The following is a 25,349-nucleotide window of genomic DNA, read 5'->3' on the forward strand; positions in this document are numbered from 1 at the left end:
GAAACTGTTGTCAAAATATGCAAAGTGGAATAAAATATCTGGGCTCTAAAGAATAACATGTGAATCTGGTCCTCTGCTATTGAGATGGAAGGCTATGGCACTGCGGAGGACTTGATCTCCAGAAAAGAGAACCAAGCTGATTGAATCTTCCAGGGAAGGGTAAGCCCTGTGTTTGTCCTCCTGGGCCATATTCTTTCTCTCCTTCTGCTACCGTTTGTACAGAGTCGCCCTGATTACAGGAAAAAAAAACATCAAATGAGAATATTTATGTCCACTCCTTTAGGAAGAGGAATGCTTAGACAGTGGGTTAGTTAAATGTGTGCTTCAAAGTGCATTGTATGTTGGTGATCTAATGCCAGGTTTTTCTAAATCTTTTCAGATGCCGCACTGTGGATTCCTCTTTATTTATTTATATATTTTGGTGACTGAATTTTGATTGCAGCTAAAAGAGATGAAAGAAATTGGCTGACTGCTTCAGACAAACCCTCCCTGTGGTCAGCAACTTGCCAAGGCCAGCTCAGAGCTCCTTGATCAGTCTTCGGCTTTGCAGTGCTCAGTACAGAATTTTATCACAGGATTTTATTCCCAGTCTCTGGAGTGACCAGGCTCAGGGGTACGAAAACACAATTTCCCCAAACTTTCAGGTGGTTGAAGGGTCTGTATACAAGCAGGCCCATTTGCTAATTAACAAGATACTTCTCTCTGACTGGCATACAGACACGTTCTTAGCTTTGAACTTTTGTGGTGGGCATCCCTTTAAAGGGGCCAACTTGTAGTCAGGGATTGTAAGTCAGTTTAGTGAGCAAAGAATTAGAACAAAGGCATAGATATTTTAAAGGAATAATTCCATTCAGCTGGAGTAGCTGGATTAATTTCATTCTCCAAATCAAGGATGTCTAGAAAATCAGGATTAGGGCTTTCAAATCAGAGAAGAACTTGCCTTGAACCAGTTGAATATACACTAAAAACTCTTGGCCTCTTGGCCTTCCTTTATCTAGACTCCATACAGCCCAATTCAGGTCATCATACTGGATATGCAAGATGACTGATTTAACTTACAACTTTATTTGCATTAAGTGCATCCAATTCTGAGGATATATCCTAATTGATCACCTTGATGAGACTGAGAAACTCTCTAGTCTAAAAACCTATGTAGTCTCCTAGGGAGGGCCTTAGACACAGTCCCTGTTGTCTCCACTGATCGATTGCCTTTTAATTTGAATTACTTGCGAAGTGGCTAAAAGCATTTGTTCTTCATTTATTTTGATGGATTCAATTTCAGAGAGTGACATTTTCTGACCTTGTTACCAAATTCACGGAAGAGATACTACAATGTAACCTTCCTAAACATGGCCAAAATATTAAAAGTTTCCAAATTATTAAATTATTCTTCCAAGTACATATCCATCCTTGAGAAACAGTATGAGAACTGAGAACTTTAGGATAATAAAAACACAAACTCAGAAAAAAAAAGACCCAGAACTCCACGGGGGGAATGGCAGGAGCAACAGTGACACGAACGTGCATGGGGCCTGTGAGGTGTGTCTGCTTCTACATAATAGCGCATACTCGTGCTTGCCTCCCACCTCCGCCCATCTCTCCGGGCCGCCTTCTCCCTAGCGTCCCTAGTCTCCTCCGTGTTGCTGAAGTTCTCCTGGCCTCTCTTCTTCAGTCCCCTCCATTGCCCAGGAGGCTGTCACCAGACTCCCCTGGACCACTCACAGCCCTTCTGCTTGGCCGAATCCCCCCTTCTCTTCCTTCTTTCCCTCCCTGTCTCTTCCTCCTCCTCCCAGGCCTGCTGTCCATAGCCCCCTTGGCCTACAGAGGATGGCAGTGTGGCCGGAGACTTGCAGGGGGCCCAGAGCTGCGGCTGCAGCCAAAACTGCAGGGACGCTTTCTGCTCCAGTGTTGACTGCTCATTCAGGTCAGATTTCTGGACATTCTGGAGAATTCTCTGCTCTTTTGTTCTTCCTTCTTGGCACAGACTTGCCCTTCTCCAGTCCTCTGCAGAAGCCAATCTGGTAATCTGTAATCAGAAATCAGAAATGCTCTTTGTCTCTCTCTACACATGTGCTTTTCCATATTTCGTAATATTCTTCTCCTTTCTTCACCTCTCCATTCCTTCACTTTCCTGTGGCTCTGCCCACTCATTCATATGTAAGGGCTAGGTGCCAGGGGCTGGGGGTAGGAAAGCAAATAACAGACAATAATGACAATTTATTGAGCCCCCACTGTATGCCAGGGGCTGCGCCAGGGACTGCGAACACAGCAGTGAACAAAACAGACAAAACCCGTACCCCCAGAGGAAGTTTATGTGGAAGCAGACAATAAATAAATAATGAAATAGAATGTCAAATGGTTTTAAATCCTATAGAGAAAAGTCAGGAACAGGAGGAAGCTGTAAAAGATAAGTTGTGTAAAGAAGGCCTCACTGAGAAGTTAGATATATGAGTGAAGATCGGGAGGATGTGAAGGATCTACCGTGAATATATTTAGGGGAAGAGCATTCCAGGCAGAGAATGGCTGGTGCAAAGGCCCAGAGGTGAGAATAAGTCTGACAGGTGTGCAGAAATGCTGGAGGCTAGGGTGGCTGGAGCAGAGGGGGGGAGAAGGAAGTGGAGGGGAGGAGGTGGGGGTGGTAATGTGCCAAATCGCATGGAGCCTTGTGAACCACTCTGAGCATGGGGGGCAGCTACAAACCTATTTCTACCTGAAACCCCTTCAGCTTGTTTGTGGAAGTGCTTTGAGGTCACAATGATAAAAGCTGTGAAAGAGGAAATGCTTATGCCCATTGGAGCTTCATACTCAGCCACAGGTCTTTTCTGTCCCTCTTTACCAGCCCCCCTTCTCTGCTAGCAGCAGTTTCTCCTCATTGGCCAAAGAAGAAAGAGGAAAGCAAATGTGTTGATCTGCCTCCGTCCATACCCGCCCCTCCTCGCTCGGTCCCTCCCTTTGTGACCGGGTGAGTGAATGGAGCTGTGCCTGCCACCTGCCTGTGATTCTCACCAGCAACTCACTGCAGTGGAGGGGTGGCTGAGACATCTGAGAGGTGATCAATTGGTAGGAATAAATTGGGGGATGATTCATCCAACCTATACAAAAGCAGATTAGCTTCAGCAGTCTTTTTGCACAGGAATCAAAATCTCAGTTGGGATTTCAGGGGCAAAGAGGCCAGAAACAGAAGCTGAGTTCCAGGGTGGGCCGCGAGGGTTTGCCACTATTCCCTAACCACGGAGGCCTCCTTCCCTGAGCCCCTGGAAAGAAGCAGGCATGACCTCTGAGGGCCTGGCTGAGTCCTCCAGCAAGCTCCGCGGCCAGACACTCCGTGGGCAGACGCTCTGCAGTCACATGCAGCAGCCTCACTGCAGTGCACACCTCTGACTTCAGGCACCGCTCTGCTGGGAACTGAGTCGCAGCTGGGGGTTGGGAAGCTGTCTTCTTAGAATCCCTGCTGTGGCACTCGTCCCTGCTGCCTGGGCTCAGGCTGGGCTCAGCCCATCCAGAGTGTGCTGGCAGGGGAAGAGGAGTGCAGACCCTCACCGTCAGCCCTGGAGGGGGGCTGTGCACAGTTGTCTGAAGAGTCATCCCCCGTTGTCCCACTCCACAGTTCTTCACAGGGCCTTAGGAGCTCCGCGCTACCAGGAGGGCTCAGGCGTTCCCCGCACCCCAACCCTGCCCCATGACCCTCTGCAGTACCTGCTGGGCATAGGAAAGGAAGATCAGTTGCTTGGTGTTGCCTTTAGTTTTGAAAGTTGTTTTTCATCCATAAGCTTGTCTGATTCTCACAACATTGTGGAATAGGGAGACAGGCTGTTGTTATCCCCCTCTGGTGGGATTTGGCCCCAGATCTCCTCTGTCTCAGCCAGACTCTTGAATATCTGTTGAACACTGTGGAGCTTCTCCCCACCAAAAAAAGGAGTCTAGAAGCAAAAGCCTTTCAACTAGAGCACAGTTTGGGAAGAAAACTCAAGAGGTCATGTGTCCACATTGAGCCCCAGCACGTGTTTGACCTCCACTGGCACATACTGAGGGGTACCTATCAAGACCCCTGTGCTGGCCCTCCGCCCTCTCCCAGAGTGCTGAGGAGCGGTGAGCCCTCACATCTGGATGTCCTGGCTGCTTCTCTGTGTGTTTTCTAATAATATATGAATTATAACAAATTTAACATCTTTGTAACAAGGAAAGAAAAATTCCCACAATCTCACCTCTACTCCTACCCCAGAATTACCATGAACATTTACGTGTATATCCTTCCAGAACTTCCTTTCCTTTCACCCTTTTCCCAAATGAATACTAACATACATTACGGCTTTCTGAAACAGAAATGGGATTTTAACTGTAAATTAAAATGATCCCATGTATCTTTTTCTTAGACATACGCTTGGAGACACTCTTCTGTAAGTACTTACAAATCCCTGTCCTCTGTGACGACAGCATGCCTTCCGTGGGATGGGTGAGCTCCAGCTGGGTTAAGCCTGTGTCTCCTGAAGGGCAGTTGAGTTGTTTCTAATTTCCAATGAGTCCTCAGTGATTCTCAGCATAAGTCTTTGCATACTGAAGTGTTTCTGTGGGATAGGTCCTGAGAGGTTTGAGTACTGGGTTAGAAAGCTTTAAACTTAAAAAACAAAACCAAACAAACAAAAAAACTTCAGAGGCTGGAGTTTTCTGTATACCAAAACCACCAATAGGGACATAATAACACACTTTGCAGGGATACTCACCAGCAGCCATATTGTGGCTACAAGTACTAGTTAGTAGCTTATAAGTACTCCCCCCAGAGAGAAATCCTGAGCCCCTGCAGGTCTTAAAGAGGGCTTTTACTATACTCTCAGCTCTGAGACTGTCCTGTGTGTGTATTAGGGTATGGCTTCTTATGGGGTTTGCTGTGTCCTCAGGATAATGACCATGGTACCCAAACCAGACTCAGGACATAGGGTCTGGTGGCCCCTCAAAGTATTGAGTTCATCCTATAAAACCCGGGATGAATGATTGCTGTAGCTTCACATCAGTGTACATAATAATCAGTTAACACTGTAAAGAGCTTATTATGCTCTTCTGTGCAGTTGACATATTTTAATCCACTCAGTCATCCCACTGGGCCTGTGAAGTAGGTATTATTTTATCCCTGTTTTACAGATGGGAAAACTGAGGCACACAAGAGGCTAATTACCTGCCCCAGATTACATAGCTAGTGATAAGTAGCCAAACCAGTATTTGGACCCAGGCAGTCGGGCTCTCAAAGCTGGGCTTTTAACTACTGTGCTTTGCTACTACCCAATAGATTTATTTCCAGATGGTAAAAACTATTTTTAACATAAGTGAGGATAAAGAAAGTGTTTCTCTGCCTATTTAAATGGACCACTTATGTCAAGTTAAACTTCAGCCCTGATTCCCTCCAAACAGCGTCCTCCTACACCAAGACCCAACCTGACACACAGAACTTGTTATGTCTTGTGTCGGACTGTGTTGTTTGCCCAGCAGCTAGAGATGAGATTTGCTGAAGTTCCCCAGCCCACCCACTGCTGTACCTTGACAGCTTTCTTAAATTGGTTCCTGAAAGGCCTGTTCTTCTTCCTGGGGTGGCCAAGGTGGTAGACACCTGAGACTGCCTCCCTGGGAGCAGAGAAAGCAGAGAGCCATGTCATGATGTGTTACGTAGAAAATGCAGCATTTTCCCCATCAACTCCAATCAGAGCCTGGAAATGGCTCCTCTGTTGTTTTGCTTTGTTTTGTGTATTACCCTTTCATCTCTGTAAACAGTGTTTCACTTCTCAGATTTCATTTTCAGAATAACAGTGGGTCATTTTAAACTGTTGTTTTCTGCGTCTATAGGTCTTGTGTGTACATTGGTAGCTCTATTCCATACTGGTTCCTGAGAGAAAAAATGGGAGACTGGAAAAGGGGGTCCAGAGAGGTTAGCTCTTGCAAATGGGAAGAGAAAGAGGAAAGGGGAGACACAAGTATGCTAGTCACCTGCTCTGTTCACTAGTTCTTCCTGTTAGCCGGTTCGCCAGCACGTGCCTCTGTTGGGAGATGCAGCACACGGAGGGTGACAGCAGCTCCCCGGGGAAGGGTGGTGGTAGGGGGCTGCAGGGCTGCAGGAGCACCCTCTCTGCCCAAGAATAGGAAAAGTGACTGGCCTTTAAGTGATTTATTATATGATGTAAGATTTCATCTTCACTTAAAGCTGAAGCCCACTCAGAACAGTGCCTGGGTGGAACTTTTCTGCGTGGCCCTAGTTATCACACTGGAGAGAACAGAGCTGCCGCCTTTGTACTTCCAGAGTCTCTGAAACTTGAACAGCCTCCCCTCCCCAATACAACACACACCTTTATTAGACCACATACCACTTTCAAACTTCAAAACCTATGGGACATATTAATCATAGAGAAGGGCCAGCCTGAAATTTGTCTTGTCTTTTCTAAAGGAATGGTGTTGCTAATGATTCAAAGAACTGGGGGTCGGACGAGTCCTCCCCACCCACCCCCAAACTGTGAGTGTCAGTGTTGTTCAGAGATTGCAAAGAACAAGGCTCCAGCATCAGCCCTGTGAGTATTTCTCTGTGGTCAAGGCCGGGACCACAGTGGGGAGAGAGCCATGGGACTACCGTGCCCCAAAAGAGACAGCTCAGACCCGCTACCTTAACCCATCTTTCCAGTTAGAAAATCCCCCCGAAGTGCAGAAATTCAGTCTTTTAGAAAATGAAAGCTAATCCAAGTTGTTCATGGCAGCTCTGTCCTCCCACTGCCAAGGGCTGGCTGGTTTTCCCCCAGTTCTCCTGAGAAAAGCAGGCAGCACCTTTGCCAATGAAAAGATTGTATCAATCCAGTTCCAGGTACATTGCAGAGATGTGGGAACTGACCCTGCCCATCTGGTCCCATCCTCTGTCTTTCTGCCGGGTCCCTTCTGCCAATTTCAAGTCAGCATCCTTTCTCCTTTTCCTTTTTTTTCTTTGGGCTTGATAGCTCATTTGCTTAATTGTTCAGTTTTTGAGATCAGTTCATTCAAGCGGGTATAGCCAGCAAAGTGCTAGAGGAAAATGGATAGATACTGGTATGCTCTGGAGCTCACCTCCAAGATTGACTGGCTCTCTGCCATCCTCCCAGTGCCAGAAAGGCACTTGCAAATTTCAGCTGAGAATCGTCAGGATGTGCTCTCAACCCTGGATGCGCAGTAGAATCACCTAGGGAATTAAAAATGGAGTTCAAGCCTGAGGCTCACTCCCAATGATTCTGACTAAATTGATCTGGGATAGGGTACAAGCATTAGTGTTTTTTAAAGAGCTCACCAGGTTTTAAAAGTATTAATGTGCAGCAGTCAGATGGGAGAACCACTGCATTAGCTTACCTGGTAAGAAAGAGTATGTGTGTATTGGGGGTGTGTGTCCTAACTGAAAAAAAGATCTGCTGATAGTAGGACATACTTTGGGGGCAGTCACTCCCATGAAGGAGCTGATGGCAACTGCCCCTTGCATCAGCTCTTCTCTGATTGCTTTTATGAAAGATCCAGCTTTGGACCTCCTCTGTGACAGTGACTCAAGACATCTTTAATCAGGAAAGAGGACATGAAGCAGAAGTGCCAGCACATTTAAGAACTGTTGTTAATGGTGGTGTAACAAGAGCCAAATGAATTTGGAACAAGGTTACCTCAAGTGATTTGTTCCCCTCCTGCTGATCTGGCAACCAGGACTGTAGACTGGGATTGTGTTATGCTAAGTTCTGGGAAAGAGTGTGTGCACTTGTGTAGTGAGCAGGCCTGCATGTGCCAGCTTTGTGTACAGTGTACAGTGAGTCGTGTGCACATGTGGGTGTGCACACGCCCAGAGGTAAGTTTACAGCATCCAGAGGAGAGTCCCTGTCCCTGGTGCTCCCTCAGGCAGGAGTGCAATGCTGGTGACATCATCATTCTTGGACATACTTTTTTCAGGAAAGGGATCATTTCAGGGCACTCCTGAAATGTGTGTGAAAGGCACTTATGTGTGCCTCCCTTTCTTTCCCAGGAGCACGGTGATCCTGGATGAGGGGGTGAGTGGGGGCTGCAACCAGCTGGGATGTGCAGGGCAAACCGTGAGCGCTGGCTTGGGGCTGTGTTGCCAGGAGGAAGGAGTCTTTATATTTTACTCAAACGTGCTGCGTGAGGGAGCACAGCTATATGTACTCCCGCCAGGCCTGCTAGATTCTCTCAAAGGTACAGTGAGATGGATTTAAAGAAAGCAAATTACTCGAGTTTTGCCTTCCACTAACCCTCTATCCTGGCCCTCCCGACTTTACTGCTTTCTTAGTAGACTGAGGTTTCCGAACCTTTTTCACATGAACCCATGTATGATACAGACTGTACCCCACCCAGAGCCAGCTTAGAAGGAAATTCTGTGAACTCAGAATTCATATTTTTAAAAATACATTTTCATTACAAAATTGTTATACTTATTAATAGAAATTTTGAATCCAGTTAAAATTAGATAAAAAAATAAAAAATTTGGAGACTAGAAAATGGCAAAGAGAAAAAAATCCATTGCTCCACCACCCAAACAAACCTGATCTTTTGAGAGAGAGAGAAGTGAACTTCTCTCTTGCCTTTTAATTTATAGAATTTAAAAGAAAACAACATAAATATAGTCATTTGACTGTGACAATTTTGTATCCTGCCTCTTTTACTTAACATTACATCATAAGCATTGTTTCATATTCCTACATTGTGTTCATGAACATGGACTTTTAGTAGCTGTAAAATATTCTACCAGTAAGGTAAATTATGGTTGAAAGTCTTCTGGATTTTGTTTCTGCATTCACCTAGGGGAGGCAGAGAAAGGAAAGATGGCTGGGGAGAGCTTTTTCTGTTCAGGATTCCAAGAAAAGCATCTCTGGGTTTGGTTTGCTATTCGGTTCTTGCTCTGGTATGCCCTGGTAATCCTGACCTTCAAGCCAGCATAAAAGAACCTGGCCCCTTTAGTGGGGGCTGAATGCTCCACCACTAGCAGAGCAGAGGCCCCTTAATTTGAAATGAAAATGTTTCTTCCATCCAAGGAGAGAGACAGAGACTTGAGTTAAAATCTCCCCAATGTAACTGCAGGACAGAAGAGTCCTTCCACTGGCTTCCTCAAACAGCACCTAGAAACGCGACTGATTACAGAGTACTTGTCCGTTAGAGGAGACAGTTATGAAAAGATAACTTTGGTAGTAGCTACTTTGCTGTACTCAAGGCACAAACCTTCCACTTTGAATTATGTATTAACTAGTACTGCAGATTAAGCTGCCTTGAAGAGAAAGCACTATTTAGTTAGCTGGGCGACATAATGTGCTACTCTTTGGAGGCCAGTTTATATTCACCTTCATTAGCTTCAAGAGGTTTTGACTGTGATCAGCCCAGGGGAAGCTGACAGGATGAAGCTTGGAGGCATTGGGGAGCCCTGGTCGCTTGGCTGCCATCCCTCTTCTGCTGTGCTGTAGCTAGAAACTGGGGGCTGGGTGCCATCTAGGCGCACTGAAGTGTAAGGTTAGGAGGGGTGGCAGCCTGTGGAGCTAGAATCTCCCTCCTCTGCTCCCCCGCCCAGTCACTCGCAGGGAGACCAGCAGAGTGGCAGCACCTGGTTACCAGCACCACTGTCCCGCAGCTTAAAGCACCAGTTGATGGTGGGAGAGATTGAATAGCAGACTCCTGTTGGTACAAGGTACTTGAGTGTTTCGAGAGTTCAGATTTGAAAATGAGTGGAAAGGTGAAATCTTTATGGAACTGTCAGCTTCGGTTACCTCCAATCCTTAAAAACTTTGCGATGAGGGAGGCCCTTTCAACTCTACAAACTATTAGACATTTCTTTCTCTTGGTTATTCCTCTACTTCTAGCCTCACTTGTGCCCAACATAGTAACACTGCCGGCTCTCAGCTCCACTTCTGCAGGCAGCACCAACCATTCTCATCGAGGCCCCTCCTTGGCCCTTTGCTGTGGTTTATCTGTCTCTTCCGGTGTCCTTCACTCCTTCCTAGTTCTTACCCAGAAGTATCACTACTCAGCTATCCCCACACAATATTTGTAACCTTTTATTACCGTGCACAGACATCTTCAATAGCTCTCCATCACCTACCAGATAAATTCCAAAGGCCTTATTAGGTCATTCAAGGCCTTCCAGAATCTGTCCCTAGCGCCCTCCTTCTCAGCGGCTAGTGTTTATCAGGCACTTCCTACATAGGCGCAGTTGCAAGTTCTCCGGGGTAAATTTCTTGTTTCATCCAGGATTCTCTTTGCTGTCCTACAAAAACACACCTCACCCGGCGAGGATGTGGAGAAAGGGGAACCCTCCTACACTGCTGGTGGGAATGTAAACTAGTTCAACCATTGTGGAAAGCAGTATGGAGGTTCCTCAAAAAACTCAAAATAGAAATACCATTTGACCCAGGAATTCCACTCCTAGGAATTTACCCTAAGAATGCAGGAGCCCAGTTTGAAAAAGACATATGCACCCCTATGTTTATCACAGCACTATTTACAATAGCCAAGAAATGGAAGCAACCTAAGTGTCCGTCAGTAGATGAATGGATAAAGAAGATGTGGTACATATACACAATGGAATATTATTCAGCCATAAGAAGAAAACAAATCCTACCATTTGCAACAACATGGATGGAGCTAGAGGGTATTATGCTCAGTGAAATAAGCCAGGCGGAGAAAGACAAGTACCAAATGATTTCCCTCATTTGTGGAGAATAACAATGAAGCAAAACTGAAGGAACAAAACAGCAGCAGACTCACAGAACCCAAGAATGGACTAATAGTTACCGAAGGGGAAGGGACTGGGGAGGGTGGGTGGGAAGGGAGGGATAAGGGGGAAAATGGGACATTACAATTAGCACACATAATGTAGCAGGTGGGGGACATGGGAAAGGCAGTATATACAGAGAAGACAAGCAGTGATTCTATAGCATCTTACTACACAGATGGACAGTGACTGTAATGGGGTATGTGGTGGGGGACTTGATGGGGGGAGTCTTGATGCATGAGGGCTTGATAATGGGGGGACTTGATGATGCATGAGGGAGCACAGCTATATGTACTTCCCGCCAGAAGATCTCAATATGTTTGTTCACTTTGAACAAACGCTAGCCCAACTAACATTTAATATAAAATTTAAAAATCTATAAACCAAAGCATTTACTAAATCAAAGTATAGGTGATAGAAATTATACTATGGTGCTATAGAAGAAGTACTGTAAGGGAAAGATGAAAGATGTATTTACAGTATAAAATAGCAAAGATTACTACCTATACTTTTTGCATAATGAACTAGTAACCATAATGTTGCTCATGTAATTGTAGATTAATGATAACAAAAGAAAAAAGATAAAACACACCTCACCCATTCCTCCACCTGCTCCTGTTCTTAAGCTTTTCTTCCCACCTAGAACTCTCTTGCCTTCCTATGCAGTCAGCTCAGTTCTCCACTAAGCTGCCCAGCCCATTCCAGCTCACAGAGATCTCATTTCTGAAATCTTCAAACTCTTGTTGAAGAGTTGTCTCATCAACATTTCATTATAAACTGCCTTGTGCAGTGACTAAAATTTTCAAGTGTATTTGTCTTAAAATGAATAACCGTCTAGATGGTAGGGACCAGCCTGAGCTTTCCCAGTACCAAAGCACTATTCTCTCCTCAGAGTAGGTCTTCAGCATTTGTTAAATGAGTGTTAAAATGCAGCATGAATTTTCTACTACTGAGTTGAATTGCGAGGCTGTGTAAAAGCCAATTCAGCAATATCTGAATACATGTTTTTAAGTGATTGGGTACAGAATTAGTCCTATTTCTAAATCCCCACTGGTAATTTGAGCCTTATTGTATCAGCCCCTTAAAGATTTCCCTCCCTCCCTCCCCCTGAAGAGATGAATGCAAATAGGGCACTGCAAACTGGGTGTTAATTATGGGCAAGTCCTCCCTTGCACAGACTGATCCAAAGGTAAAGACTCTCCTAACTGCCTGATAACACCAGATTGCTGGCCCTGCAAATCAGAAAAAGACAATTTGCTCCTCAAGGGAAGCCATTTAGGGGACGAAGCCAATTGGTACGGACAGAGTGTTTGCTGTTCTCATAAGGATGCATCTGGACCCACTCTTCATTTAGGAGGTTTTAAGTGACTAGAGAGGTTGTGCTGTACCAACCCATCACCTTTAAACCCCCCTGGAGCCAGCTGAGTGAGATGGGCAATAAGCCTGTGGGACGAAGTTGGAGCCTTAGAAATGAACTAGGCATGAGATGATCTTGGACAGCCCTGGGAAACTTGCACCCAGTCATGTTACTGTTGTGCTGAGGGCAGAAGAGATCTTTTCCAAACTGGCTGTTCATTCCTTAAGCTTCTAAACAGGTCACTTGCAAGCAGCCAGTTGGCTGCATATGACTCACACATTTTACTTGGCCTGTGGGGTGTTTTTTTTAACATCTGAATTAGTTGCCAACACTTAAACATTAGGAGATTTCACATAAAAATCTGGATTTCTGGCTTCTCTTGACAACAGTGCACTTGGCCACACTAGGCCTTCCTCCTCACAGGGACACCTCCTGGAGAGGGGGTATTCACTCCCCACCAGGCTGCTGCTTTCATTTTTGTCCCTGCACATCTCCCTTCTTGTTGTCCCTGATCTAAAATGTTGCAGATTGCAGATTTGGGTGGGTGGTAGGATCAGATAGCTACTCCAGTCTCTGGCAACTCTGCTCTGCGATGTCCCTGACTGTGGAGGAGGGGGCCCAGGGCTCTGGGAGTCCATCTGGGAGACAAGGCCTTTTTCATTGACTCTGATCTCTGAACTTCCTGTCCCTTCGTGTCGCATCGTGGAGGGATGGGCTTTTAGAAGCCATAGCATTGGCAAATGGTCATCTTCTGGTTGAGTTAACTGGAGCTAACTTTTCCTGAGCACTTACTCTCAGCCAATCTCTTCAGTCCTTCTAAGAATGCTGTACAGACTCAATCCCATTTTTGGGATGAAGACACTGAGGTTAGTGCCACACAGCTAGTGGCAGAACTGACTCCAGAGACTTCCTGTTAACCAAGGGCTTCTCTCTCCACCTGTGTGTTATTCTTATTAGGGCCCATCTGAACTTTGAAACTCATACCCACTGTGGATTAAAAAAAAACCACACAAAAAAGTGTTTTAACCATATAGCATATTAATGATGATTCTCTGAAGCCAAAGTGTGAAATGATTGGATTTCTTAATGCAGTGGGATTCTGGAGTGGGTGGGTAGGTGTGCCAGGGAGCTTATTGGCCCAGAGTGAGTCAGAGTGGGCAGGAAGTCCCTGAGCCCCTCAGACTTCTGAAAGGAACAGTTTGTCCAGGCAACTCAGGTTTCTATAAATTTGTTGCAGTTTGGGAAGAAGTGATGGAAATAATCTCAGGTGTGCTTGAAGGACATGTAAATTCTTTACATGTCTTTTAAAAACTAGTCTTTAATTATAAATTAAAATTTATTTCAAGTTGTCCCAAGATTTGGAAACTCGGTGTGTTCAGCTGGTTCTAAATGTTTCCTCCGCTGTCAACTCCTCACCTCTCTTGGACTGCACCCCATGTCACCCAAGTCTAGCATCAGCGTTTAGGGACCTGGAAACCACTGGAGAGAAGGTCTTCTGGGAATTTAGGATGGCATGGATGTCGGAAATAAAGGTGTAAAAAAGGGGGAGGAGAATTTGATTTTGACTTTAAGACACTGTAACTTCCAAGGTTCCTGCAAAACCATTTGCACTGCAAATAGCCTTAAAGTCATCAGCGCCCCACTGCGGAATTCAAAGCTAAGCTTGTCACAATTGTTAACACCTTCTCTGAACAGTCTTTCCATATTTGACAATTACTCTCTTCTGTGCCTCTTTTTTTTGCCGGCAGGAAGGTTCAGCTGTCTCGGTTTTAGGTCGTACCCAAGCAGCGAACAGTCCCTTCACATGCCGCAGTCGGGGGGAGATTTCTATCCGCTCTCCCGCTTTGCAGGGTGAGTAGGTTTTGAGGCTTAGAAAGCGGGGCGAGGGAGAGGGAGTAACGGAGAGTAACAGTTTTGGAAGTCTCTACGGATTATATAGAGAGTTGACGCTGCAGGTTATAGGTTGGGACAATGACCGCCTCCTCCTGGGCAAGCTGGTCCCGGGGCGAGCGCGGAGGAGCTGGGCCGTAGGCCAGGTTTAGGGAACCCACTTCCGAGGGCGCAAGAACTGCGAGTCTCAATGGACCGGGGTGCCGCGTCCACGCGGGACCCGGCGTCCCGCCGAGCGCCGGGCTGCTTGTAGGCTCCTTCCTACCCAGAGGGAAAGGGGTGCTCCTGGCGGCCCTCGGGGGAGCCCTCCCACTCTTCTCAACTTCCCCGGCCCCAGGGCCGGAGGAGGGCGCCTCTCCCGGCGGGGACGCGCTCGGTACTTAAAGGCGGCTCGGCGCGGCTGGCGCTCGTCAGTCAGAGCGCGCGGCGGCGGCGGTGCACCGGGAAGCGGGGCGCGGCGAGGAGCGGGAGGAAGGGCATGGAGCCGCCGCGGGCCCGCTGAGCACTGGAGCGCGGGCAGCGGGCGGCACGGTGAGCGCGGGCCGGGCCAGCCGGCCACCTCGGAGGGGCGGGCCCCGCGGAGGCCCCAGGGGTGCCGCTTGCCGAGCCCGCGGACCAGCCCCTCCCAGCCCCCGGCTCCCTCGGGCTCCCGGCGCCCCCCGGCCGTCGCGCCCTTCGCGGGGAGGCGGGCTGAGGGCTGCGGCATCTCCGGGCTTCCCGGCCGCGGTTCCCGCAGCCCCCTCTCCACTGCCCCTCCTCCCTTTCTTCCTCCAGCCTCTCCTCCCTTCCTCCCCTGCGGCTCCTGGTTTGTGAATGGATTAGGAGGCGGCCGACCGTACGGGGCACGAGGCGGGCTGGGGTCTCTCCCGCCCCCACGCTCGTCCGCTGGTTCGCACCTGCCCAGGCACCGGGATTTCCGGCGCCCCGGTTCCTACGGGCCGGCGGGGCCATATCCGCGGGCCTGGGTTCCCCTTCCCTTATCAGCTCGGAGGGCCCGGAGGGCGACTGGGAGCAAGGGAAAGAGCCCCCACCCCTCGCAAAGTTTCCATTCCGCCGCGTGTGGGCCCCGCAGCAGGACACACCTGTCAGCTGGAGAGGCTGCAGACTGGGCAGACCCGCAAAGTTTTGGGGGGTAGATTGGCAGCGTGCGTTCCTGGTTGGGGTTTTTCTCCTGTCGTTTGAGGGGGCAGGGCACATTAAGAAGAGTCCCCAGCCTCGTGCCCTTGAAGCTGGGCGCAAGTTAACCTACAGGAGCCGAGGTCTTGTGGATGTAGGGGGTAGTTAGCCTACGGCGGAGAGCAGGATGAGAGGCGGTCGGTACGAATTAGCCAACGGGGGGTACGGGATGAGAGGAGGTCTCGACTCCCCTCCGCCGGCTTGAGGTGACACGGCCCCCATCTGGGCAGGGACAATCAGCCAGATCCTGCCAGCGCCGATTGCTCATGGGGTCTCCGGCTGCGGGGCTTTCTTGGTCCTCGGTGGGGTAGGGGATGCCGGGATATTGCCTCCAATTCCTGCTCGGGGTTAGGGGCCCCAACCTGGGAAAGAAGGGGCCGGCGACACTGGGGATGCCGCCTTTGTCTGAAGGCACATTTTGCCAAGGTAGTTGGGGGCCCCGGGAGATGAGCGGGATTTGGTCCGACTGATTCCTTGGTTTTCTGGTTCCTTTCCGGCTGAGTCGTGGGAAGCCGGCACGTGGGTGTGGCCGGCGCCGTCTTCGCGAGCAGGCAGTGCTCAGGCGGGAGTGAGAAGGGTGGCGAATGCCTTCCCGGCTGCGTTAACCTGGTGGGCAACGCCTCCGGCACTGCACCGAGGTGGGGCGCTAGCGCTTGACAGGTTGCTGGGCTGGCCCCTGCGACCCCCGCCCTTTCCCAGAGCGCAGGTGGGCAGTGGTACCGGCAGCGCCCTCTCGGCATGTGAGCTCGAGGCAGACGGTGTGTTCCTGAGGCGTGGGTGCACGGCCTGGAGCCCCCCGGGCCGCAGAGGCATGCGAGGATAGCGGGGCAGTGGGGGAACCATCGTCCTGCAGAGGAAGCACGCGGCAGGCTCCCAGGGATGGTGGGGCAGAGCGCCCGGAGGCCACGCTTCCCGGAGAGGCGAGGCTGCCAACAGCACTTTCCGGACCGAAGCTGTTGGAATGCTGCTGGTGCCTGAATCCCGGGCTAAGGCAGCCAATTAATTCCTCAGTGTTCCTCACCCCTCTTATATGAGACGTTGTGGGGGAACAGGCACTGTTCCCCTGCCAGGAAGGTGTGTTTTGATTGGAGTGGAGCTCGGGGGTGGGTTTCAAAAGAACTTGAGTTAGAGCAAGCTGAGAAGTGAGACCTAATTGTCTGTAAAGGGTGGCTGGTGGTGGAAACTGGATTCTCCCTATCAGGCAGGTGGCAAGGGGAGGAGATGGGGGAAAAGGCCTGGGTCAGAATGAAGAGTGGGGAGCTGTCCTCATTTGCCGCCTCCTCCCCATTCAGCTTTCCCACTGGGCAGTTCTTCAGGGCTAGAAGACCTTCCATTTTAGGAACGATTTACCTGAGACCTTTGGGGCAAGAAACCATTAGAGATACCAGGCTCCGAGAACTTGGGCAAGGTCAAGGGAGCCAGGAGGTGGTAGAGCTGTGCCTCAAGCACAAGTCTTCCGGCGCCAAGACCTAAGCGTCTTTTCATTGAAACACAGCTGTTTCCAAAAGGGCCGATACTGTGTGCCCTGCCTTAGCGCAAAGGAAACCTGGCCGTCTTTCCAGGAGGGCGGGCACTAGGACCAGGTGGGCGCTCCTCCCCGGCTGCGGCAGTGGTGGCTTCAGGTCCCTCTGGTGCCCTGCGTGCTGGGCTTCCAGGAGAGCTGTCCACACCCCAACTCTTTCCTCTTCTTTCCCTTGTCTGCTTTTCCCGGCTGCTTTCCCTTTCTTTCCTGCCTTTCATGTGAATGAGAAAAAGGTGAGAATGCAGAGAACACAGGGAAACTTTCTCTTACTCATTTTGCTTTTTCCAGAAGGGGATGTTGATTCCTTCTTTTTTTCCCTGGCATCGCTTTATGTTTCCTGCTGTTTTGTTTCTTCTCTCTTACTTTCTTTATCATTGTGGCTATGCTTTACTGGCAAATATTTCTTTCCCACAGCACAATCTCCCAGTGGATACAGGGCGGATAGAAGCTGTTGGGCCACTGGCCACCTCCCTGCCTGTCTTCTCTCTGGCTGCTGCTGTGCTCAGCCCTGCCTCAGCCTCGGGCTCACTCCTGCTGCAGCTTGCCTCTAAGAGCTTTGGGTCAGGCATCAGTTCTGCCATCCACCAGCTGGGTATCACATAGCTCGCTCTGGCTTTGGTTTGTCTAAGGATATATAGTAAGTGTTACTCTGGGCGCTTCATGTATGTAACCCGTTTAACCCTCAAAGATGCTAGAGGTAGTGCTGCAATCCACATTTTACAGAACTGACTAAAGGTCAGAACATAGTCACCCAGGTAGTGAGAGGCCGAGCTGGGATTTAAGCCACAGTGGTCTACAATCTTAGACATGCTCAGTAAGTGGCAATGGTTTTTTATCAGTGCATCATTTCCCCTGTTCTGGGCCAGGCCCAGAGAAAAGGCACCCACTCCCATTAACTGACCCCACATCTCCTCCCTTCTCCCAGATGCCGGTGCAGCTGACAACAGCCCTGCGTGTGGTGGGCACCAGCCTATTTGCCTTGGCAGTGCTGGGTGGTATCCTGGCAGCCTATGTAACAGGCTACCAGTTCATCCACACAGAAAAGCACTACCTGTCCTTTGGCCTGTATGGTGCCATCCTGGGCCTGCACCTGCTCATCCAGAGCCTGTTTGCGTTCCTGGAGCACCAGCACATGCGGAGGGCAGGTCGGCCACTGAAGTTGCCATCCCCATTGCGGCGCTCGGTGGCGCTCTGCATCGCTGCATACCAAGAGGACCCTGACTACTTGCGCAAGTGCCTGCGCTCGGCCCAGCGCATCGCCTTCCCTGACCTCAAGGTGGTCATGGTGGTGGACGGCAATCGCCAGGAAGACGCCTACATGCTGGACATCTTTCATGAGGTGCTAGGTGGCACCGAGCACGCTGGCTTCTTTGTGTGGCGCAGCAACTTCCATGAGGCGGGCGAGGCCGAGACGGAGGCCAGTCTGCAGGAGGGCATGGACCGTGTGCGGGATGTAGTGCAGGCCAGTACCTTTTCATGCATCATGCAGAAGTGGGGAGGCAAGCGAGAGGTCATGTACACAGCCTTCAAGGCCCTTGGTGACTCGGTGGACTACATCCAGGTAAGGATGCCTCCCTGGGAGTGTGTGGCCATGTGGATTTGTCCAGCCAGCTGGGCATACTCCAGGAATTTTAGGTCCTGTCTGGGTGCCTTGTGTTGTGTACATACCCCCTCTGCACTTATGGCAATAAGGCATAACGGTTCTGACCAGCAGTCCTGGGGTCAGAAAGACCTGGGCTGGGATCCTGCCTCTGCTTTTACTTAGCTCTGTGACTTTGGGCAGGTTTCTCAACTGGGATCCCAATAATAATAATAGCACATATATAGCATTTACTTCCTAGCAAACAGTGTCATAGGCATGTCATATATATTTGTTCTTTGAATCCCAATACTCTTGGGGAAGAAGTACTATTATTTCCACTTGCACGTGATCCTGAAGCAGGGAGAGGCTGACTAACTTGCCTTATATCACCACTCAGCAGTAGAATGCAGAGCTAGGATTTGAGCCCAGGCAGTTTGTCTCAAGTCTGCCCTTACCCACTGTGCAATACTACTTCACCATTGGCAACGTGAGGATGAGCCTCTTCATAGAGAAGTGTGATGAAGAGGAAAAGAAGTCATGCTCCAAAGCACTCAAATATTGTTTTAATCATGGGCCAAGAAGTCGTACTCTCCCAGATGTCAAATTCATGTCTGAGAGGTGGAGGGACACAAGGTGTGAGTCATCTCCTAGCATGATTCTGTAGCAGTCTTGGCAGGGCTGGGACCCTGAACAGACTCCACCTAGCTTCCAGTCAAAGGGGTCACTGGTACCAGCCTGGTAATTTTATTAGATTATTTACAAGATTAACACAGCTCCAATTTTCAAGTAACAAAACTTAGAACAGATTAAAGCTCATCCATTTTAGTACCAAGTAAAAACTGACACCAGGACCCCCATATTTCTGGGGCAGCATCCACACTGTCCCTTCTTGTTTCCTTCCTTCTGGCACGTGCCAGAGGCTTCTGCTCACCATCTGAATAAATCTGTTGTGGTGGCCCACCTGTATACCAGCTGAGCCTTGCTCACAGCATGTTGGGCACTTTGCATTTCAATTTTCTGTGCTGTATTCACCCACCATTAGCTGGCCATAGATTTTTGTTTTTGGCTTTTTTGAAAGTTTCATCCTCACATGAGAGTTGGTACATTTATCTGTTTCTTTTATCAAGGACATCCTCAGTCTCATGGGGAGGGATGTGAAGCAGTTCTTGATTCTGCAGTTCAGGAAGGGTCAAGGGCCTTTGAAAGGTCAGAAAAAGCCCAAGCTCTGGTACATGCTCACGCTACAGTGACTCTCCTCTACTTCTCTGAAGCACAGGATTCCCCCAAGCCTTCTCTGCCATACATCTGCCTTTCCTGATCATTTCTTGTATTCTGGTGGATCAGCAAATAGACTCATACACCTGAAGCAACCCTAGGCTCCAGTCAATGAACACTGGGTGGCTTTCAGCCTGTCTTCTATTAGCTCTGTTAGGGTTGTGTCTTTCCCTAGGAGGGGAATAACCCTGTCCCAGCCAGTGGGGAAACACAGTCAAGAGCTCTTAATTTCTCTAATCCTGCTCTGCTAGAAAGACCTCCTGGGAGTGAAGGAAGCCAAGGAGCAAGGAGAATGGGCTGGGCTCAGGGCAGGAAGTAGCCAGGAAACCACCAGCACAGAAGCCTGGCTTGTAAACTGAGGAACCCTGGGACCTTCACAGGTATAGGCCAGGATGTAAGGATGGGTTGTTGGGGAAGTAGGAGCAAGCAGGCGTGATGGCTGTGCCTGGTTCCCCCTCAGCCTTCTGCTGCTGCTTGCCCATGGCCACCCTATCTTCCAGCATGGAGAGCATGCTGGGCGGGGGTGGGGTGTGAGGGGCAGCCCCCTCCTGCAGGCTAATGGGCTCTCACTCAGCCCATCAGGGTTCATCAGTGGATACTGTTCTTTGCTCTGTCAGGGTGCAGGGAACCAATTCCCCTGCCCAATGGCGATCTGGGGCTTTTTCTATCATTTCAGTGATTATCTAGAAAACAAGGAGCCAGCCTCCAGAGTTAGTGTTCATAGCCCAGGTTCAACAACTAATGGAGCTACCCATTAGAATCAGAGCATAAGCCTCCTAGGAAGGATGATGGGCGGGCAGGATTTGATTCAGCCTCTGACTAGAGGCAGATGTTGGCAGCTTCTATGCCCATCCAGAGTAGAATCCAGGTGGAGAGCAGCCCTTGGCCATCCTGTGCCCTATCTTAAGAGACTTGGTCAAAGGGAGCACAGAAGGCCTGGCAGCCATGTTGGGAGGAGGGACTGTGATTGGGTAGATGCATCCCCTGCTTGGGCTGCAGACTGTCCAAGAGGCCAGAGGCTATAATAGGGAAGACTCCTATGGGAAAGCAGTGGAAGGTAGCCTCTAGTAAGAGCCATTTCTTGGCCTTCTGAGGAGTGCCTGCTGGCCCTGGTCTGCCACTGTACCTGTCATCTGACTTCAATGACTTGTTCCTCCTTTATTCCAAGGGACTCCATGAGACCATGTGTGTGGAGCCGGGCTCCAGAGGCTAAAAACTTGTCCAATGCTAAACATTTCTCCCTTTCCAGGCCTGGCACCAACAGTCTCCTGGGTTTCTCTCTCAGCATAGAGGCTGTCAGACCCAGTATATGAACTTTTTCTTATTCACCCACCTCTTTCATTTGGCACAGATCTCTTTGTCAGTGGCTCGAAGTAACCACATGACGGGGTTATTATCCCTCAGGCAGTGAGTGGCCAGGGCAGGTTGGGGGGCTGTAGGCCTGAGATCAACATGGAGTGACAATGCATTCCCTCTGCAGGTGTGTGACTCTGACACTGTGCTGGATCCAGCCTGTACCATCGAGATGCTTCAAGTCCTGGAGGAGGACCCCCAAGTAGGGGGAGTTGGGGGAGATGTCCAAGTAAGAATTAATCAGGGGTTCCTGAGGGGTGGGGTCTGAACTACTGCTTCCTAATCCACTTGGATATGCTTGGGAAATGGGCATCTTGACTTCCTAGTATTTCAGGGCATGTGGGGCCTCCTCTTTGACAGTTCTCACTAGTATCAAAGGGTTCACTTGCTGCCTCATCCCTCTCCTGTTCTTTTTCAACCTGAGATTTTTTTTAAAAATCACTGAACAGGTATGTAGAGAGCCTATGCTGCTGGGAGGGACACAGCAGTCAGAGGCCACAGACCCTAAAGGGTGCTTCCTTTTTGGCTGGTGGTATAGCACCTCCAAAACTAGGCCCCTGACAAACCCTTGTTCTCAGGGAAGTTGGGCTGAAGAGCTCTGGGCAGTATGGTAAGAATAAGGGGCCAGATTTTTCTCCAGAGGGTACTGTTGGTAACATACCATGTCTTCCTGAGTAGCTTTCCAACTGCAACAGGTCAGGATGGGTTGCTGGGGTGCTGCTTTTTTCTATTTCTCCAGCTCTTCTTTCTGCCACCATCAAAGGCTGCCTCCTAAGAACAAAGGTGACTAACTGCCAGAGCAACATCACTGGGCTAGAGTGCAGATGACATGGAGGGAGGTGGGGCTGATACAGGAGAGAGTGACTGGGTGTGGCTGGCTCCTTGGGGCCTCAGGTTTCCCAGCTCTGGCTGGGCTAGGACTGATGGCCAGAAATTTTGAGTAATGGGTTATAGGAACATGCAGGGGGAACTCATGGTCCCTGGTGTCTGCGTCCTGGGGCTTATATCCCCAGGTGAGGAGGCCCAGCATATCTGGTTCCCTTGCAGATCCTCAACAAATATGATTCATGGATATCCTTCCTGAGCAGTGTGCGGTACTGGATGGCCTTCAATGTGGAGCGGGCCTGCCAGTCCTATTTTGGCTGTGTTCAGTGTATCAGTGGGCCCTTGGGCATGTACCGCAACAGCCTCCTCCAGCAGTTCCTGGAGGACTGGTACCATCAGAAGTTCCTAGGCAGCAAGTGCAGCTTTGGGGATGACCGTCACCTCACCAACCGAGTCCTGAGCCTCGGCTACCGGACTAAGTATACAGCACGTTCAAAGTGCCTCACAGAGACCCCCACCAAGTACCTCCGGTGGCTCAACCAGCAGACCCGCTGGAGCAAGTCTTACTTCCGAGAGTGGCTCTACAACTCTCTATGGTTCCATAAGCACCACCTCTGGATGACCTACGAATCAGTGGTCACAGGTTTCTTCCCTTTCTTCCTCATCGCCACGGTCATACAGCTTTTCTACCGAGGCCGCATCTGGAATATCCTCCTCTTCCTGCTGACAGTGCAGTTGGTGGGCATTATCAAGGCTACCTATGCCTGCTTCCTTCGTGGCAATGCAGAGATGATCTTCATGTCCCTCTACTCCCTTCTCTATATGTCCAGCCTCCTGCCTGCCAAGATCTTTGCCATTGCTACCATCAACAAGTCTGGCTGGGGTACTTCTGGCCGAAAAACCATCGTGGTGAACTTCATTGGCCTCATCCCCGTGTCCATCTGGGTGGCGGTCCTTCTTGGGGGGCTGGCCTACACAGCCTATTGCCAGGATCTGTTCAGTGAGACAGAGCTAGCCTTCCTTGTCTCTGGGGCCATCCTATATGGCTGCTACTGGGTAGCCCTCCTCATGTTGTATCTGGCCATCATTGCCCGGCGATGTGGGAAGAAGCCAGAGCAGTACAGTTTAGCTTTTGCTGAGGTATGACATCATCCCCAAGCAGAGCAGGGAAAGTGCAATGGGGAAGGGAAGGGGAATGGAAGAGGAAAGGGTGGGAGGGAGGAGGGAGTGCTGTTTTAGTTTATTAGTGGTCCAAAGGACAAATCTGAAGTGCAAAAAATGTAACTGGAATATGGCCTGGGGCAGTTCTGCTTAAAGGCAACAATCCTGATTGCAGCTCAGGGTGGGCAGAAGAGACATATATATTTTCAGGTTGCCTGTCTGCTTGCCTCTGACACATGGTGGCCTCTGGGAAAAAAACCACTTCCTCCCCCAGGGAACTCAGAAGTGTGTTAAACCAAACAGTAAGTTCCATTCAGTGGCAACTTCTGATAGGTAAGTGAGCAACAATAGCCTGGGGGAAGGGGTTCTCTTCGCCCACCTGCACACAACCAGAGGTGGAGGGAGCCTGAGAGATCAGGGCTACCTAATAATGCATCCCTGCCTCAATCTAGTTATCAAAGCACTGAGGTCGTGCCTGAGATACAAGGCCCAGAAGCCTGGTCTTTGGGCATCAGAAAACAGGGTCCAGGAGTGGTGCTTTCTTATGCAGCATTCCACATCTCAGCATCCCAAGGATGAGCCAAACTAGCAGGGAGTTAGTTAGCACTGAACTGTTTTAAAGTGTGTGTGTGTGTGTGTGTGTGTGTGTGTGTACACATGTTAAAAAGGAATGTTTGCCAGGAGGAACAAAGCTTGGTGGCAGTGCTAAAAGCCACGGGCTACATGGAGGCCTTGGGCTGAATGTATTCCATGTGGCAATTGACCAGACATCTAGATAAGCTTGTCTGTGATCTCTGCTTGGGAGATAAAATGTTTTGGTCATCTACCTGTAAGGTTAAAGCCCAACATTGCTCAGAAAGGAAGTGAAGGCTTGTGTATTTCAACCTGTATACTCCTGAATTCTCTCAAATTCAGCTGTGACTAAGACCAGCTCCTTACTTCACTTTCTTTAAGGTGACATAGTCACCTCTTCCACCCTCCTTGTTGGGTAAGTTGTTCAAGGTGGCAAATGAGTCTGGACTGTCATAGGCCTCTCAGCAATAGGCAAGCAGCCCTCAGCTTAACAGGAAAAAACTATTAGGAGCCTCTGACGAAACTGGCTACAATCTTGTAACTGCTTGGACAGATTCCTTGGCAGCTGGATGGCATGAAGGACGTTCAGGCTACAGTTCTTGACAATCATCTCCAATGCAAAGCTTTTTAGCATTCCTCAAATCCAAGCTGGATGTCTTCGAGACTGCCCATTCTCAGTGGCTTCTCAAGGGAATTATCACAGCCAAACTGGATAGTCACTACTGCATCTGCTTGCTTCTTCCCAGAAACCAAACAAAAACCTCTGCTCTTTGGGGGAGTGAGAGAAGGCCAATTTCTAGATTTGCAACCCACAGACTGTTCAAAATTCTTGGGCTAGAAACCTGGGATCTTGACTAAACCATTGACTTAGGGATTACTTGCTCTCTCCCCCCAAATGTCCATTCACAGAGGGGACGGCTAATCCCTCAGAACCAGCATCAAGGTAGAGTAGTTGAGGGTGCAAGCTTCTAGTGTGCCCAGGTGCTTCCTACAGAGGAACAAAGTATGCTCCGAGCCAGACTGGCAAACCCTGGTGCCTTCCTCCATTGCCCAAGAACACAAGGGTTTTCTAGGTGCCGCCAACACTGCACCACATAGACCTGGAGTTTCTGATAAGACTGCTCGTTGAAGCTGGGCCCAATCCATAAAGGCTGGGAAGAGGCAGCAGGCATTTGCCAAAGGCAGTTGTTTCAGGCTCTTCCGTGTTTTTGCTGGCCAAGAAGTAAACTATTTTAAGCACTATAATGGAGGAAATCCGGTCAGCCAACTGCAGAGCTCAGACTTCACTAAGGGCTTGTTTATCTTCAGCTTTTACTTAAAGATTGTTAATGTAGGATGGACTCCTGGCTGGAGAACTCTTGGCTGTCCTGCCATCAGCACTGTGGTCATCAACTGTCTTCATATCAAGAGTAAGCAGTGCAAGAAGTGGGCTCACAACGTTTGACCTCGACTGGTTTTTCTAAGTTATTTTGTACATTTTTCAGCAGTGAAACCAAACTGGGTCTTCAGCTTTATCCCCGTTTCTTGCAAGGGAAGAGCCTTTATACAATTGGACACATTTTGGTTTTTCCTCACTGAGAATTTTAACCCTTTTATATTCTTTCTACAGTAATTTCTGAACATATTTATTTTTACTTTTTTTTTTTTTTTTTTACTTTTCAGGTCAAATTTTTTATACTGCACTTGTCAAAATAAAGATTCTCACATAATGCTGGCTATCTCTGAGCTAATTCCTCCTCCTTTGTACTTAAACTGGGTTAATTCCAGTTTCACTAGTCACTTCAGATGGAAATAAAGGTTTGTTAAACCTTACCAGAAGCAGGTAAGTTGTCGCTGCTGCCTCTGCACAGGAGGCCCACCTTGGTAACTACACACCTATGGTGGC

General features: G+C 49.2%; 2 protein-coding genes across 3 annotated transcripts in view; both read left to right on the top strand.

The window, feature by feature from the left end:
• HAS3 (hyaluronan synthase 3) lies at positions 1 to 25,180 on the top strand. 2 transcript variants are annotated; one of them, XM_036897640.2, is made up of 5 exons: positions 1 to 534; positions 13,860 to 13,958; positions 17,621 to 18,256; positions 21,033 to 21,134; positions 21,953 to 25,180. In XM_036897640.2, exons 3-5 carry the CDS (start codon positions 17,621 to 17,623, stop codon positions 22,874 to 22,876), a joined length of 1,662 nt encoding a protein of 553 aa, XP_036753535.2. In that variant the 5' UTR covers positions 1 to 534; positions 13,860 to 13,958; the 3' UTR covers positions 22,877 to 25,180. The 2 variants fall into 2 exon arrangements, with proteins under 2 accessions (XP_036753535.2, XP_036753533.2); XM_036897638.2 differs by lacking the exons at positions 1 to 534; positions 13,860 to 13,958 and adding an exon at positions 14,302 to 14,528.
• Positions 1 to 25,349, top strand: part of TANGO6 (transport and golgi organization 6 homolog) — a 233,101-nt gene that overhangs the window by 204,395 nt on the left and 3,357 nt on the right. The gene's annotated exons all lie outside the window — the stretch shown is intronic.

Source organism: Manis pentadactyla, chromosome 15 (assembly GCF_030020395.1).
Source record: "Manis pentadactyla isolate mManPen7 chromosome 15, mManPen7.hap1, whole genome shotgun sequence".
Classification (NCBI taxonomy): domain Eukaryota; kingdom Metazoa; phylum Chordata; class Mammalia; order Pholidota; family Manidae; genus Manis; species Manis pentadactyla.

What these genes read in the sequence shown, in the direction of transcription:
- HAS3 (XM_036897640.2), top strand. Translation starts at nt 17,621, where the DNA reads ATGCCGGTGCAGCTGACAACAGCCCTGCGTGTGGTGGGCACCAGCCTA. An exon ending in ACTCGGTGGACTACATCCAG is followed by an intron (nt 18,257 to 21,032) that starts GTAAGGATGCCT and finishes TTCCCTCTGCAG; the next exon opens with GTGTGTGACTCTGACACTGT. An exon ending in GAGTTGGGGGAGATGTCCAA is followed by an intron (nt 21,135 to 21,952) that starts GTAAGAATTAAT and finishes GTTCCCTTGCAG; the next exon opens with ATCCTCAACAAATATGATTC.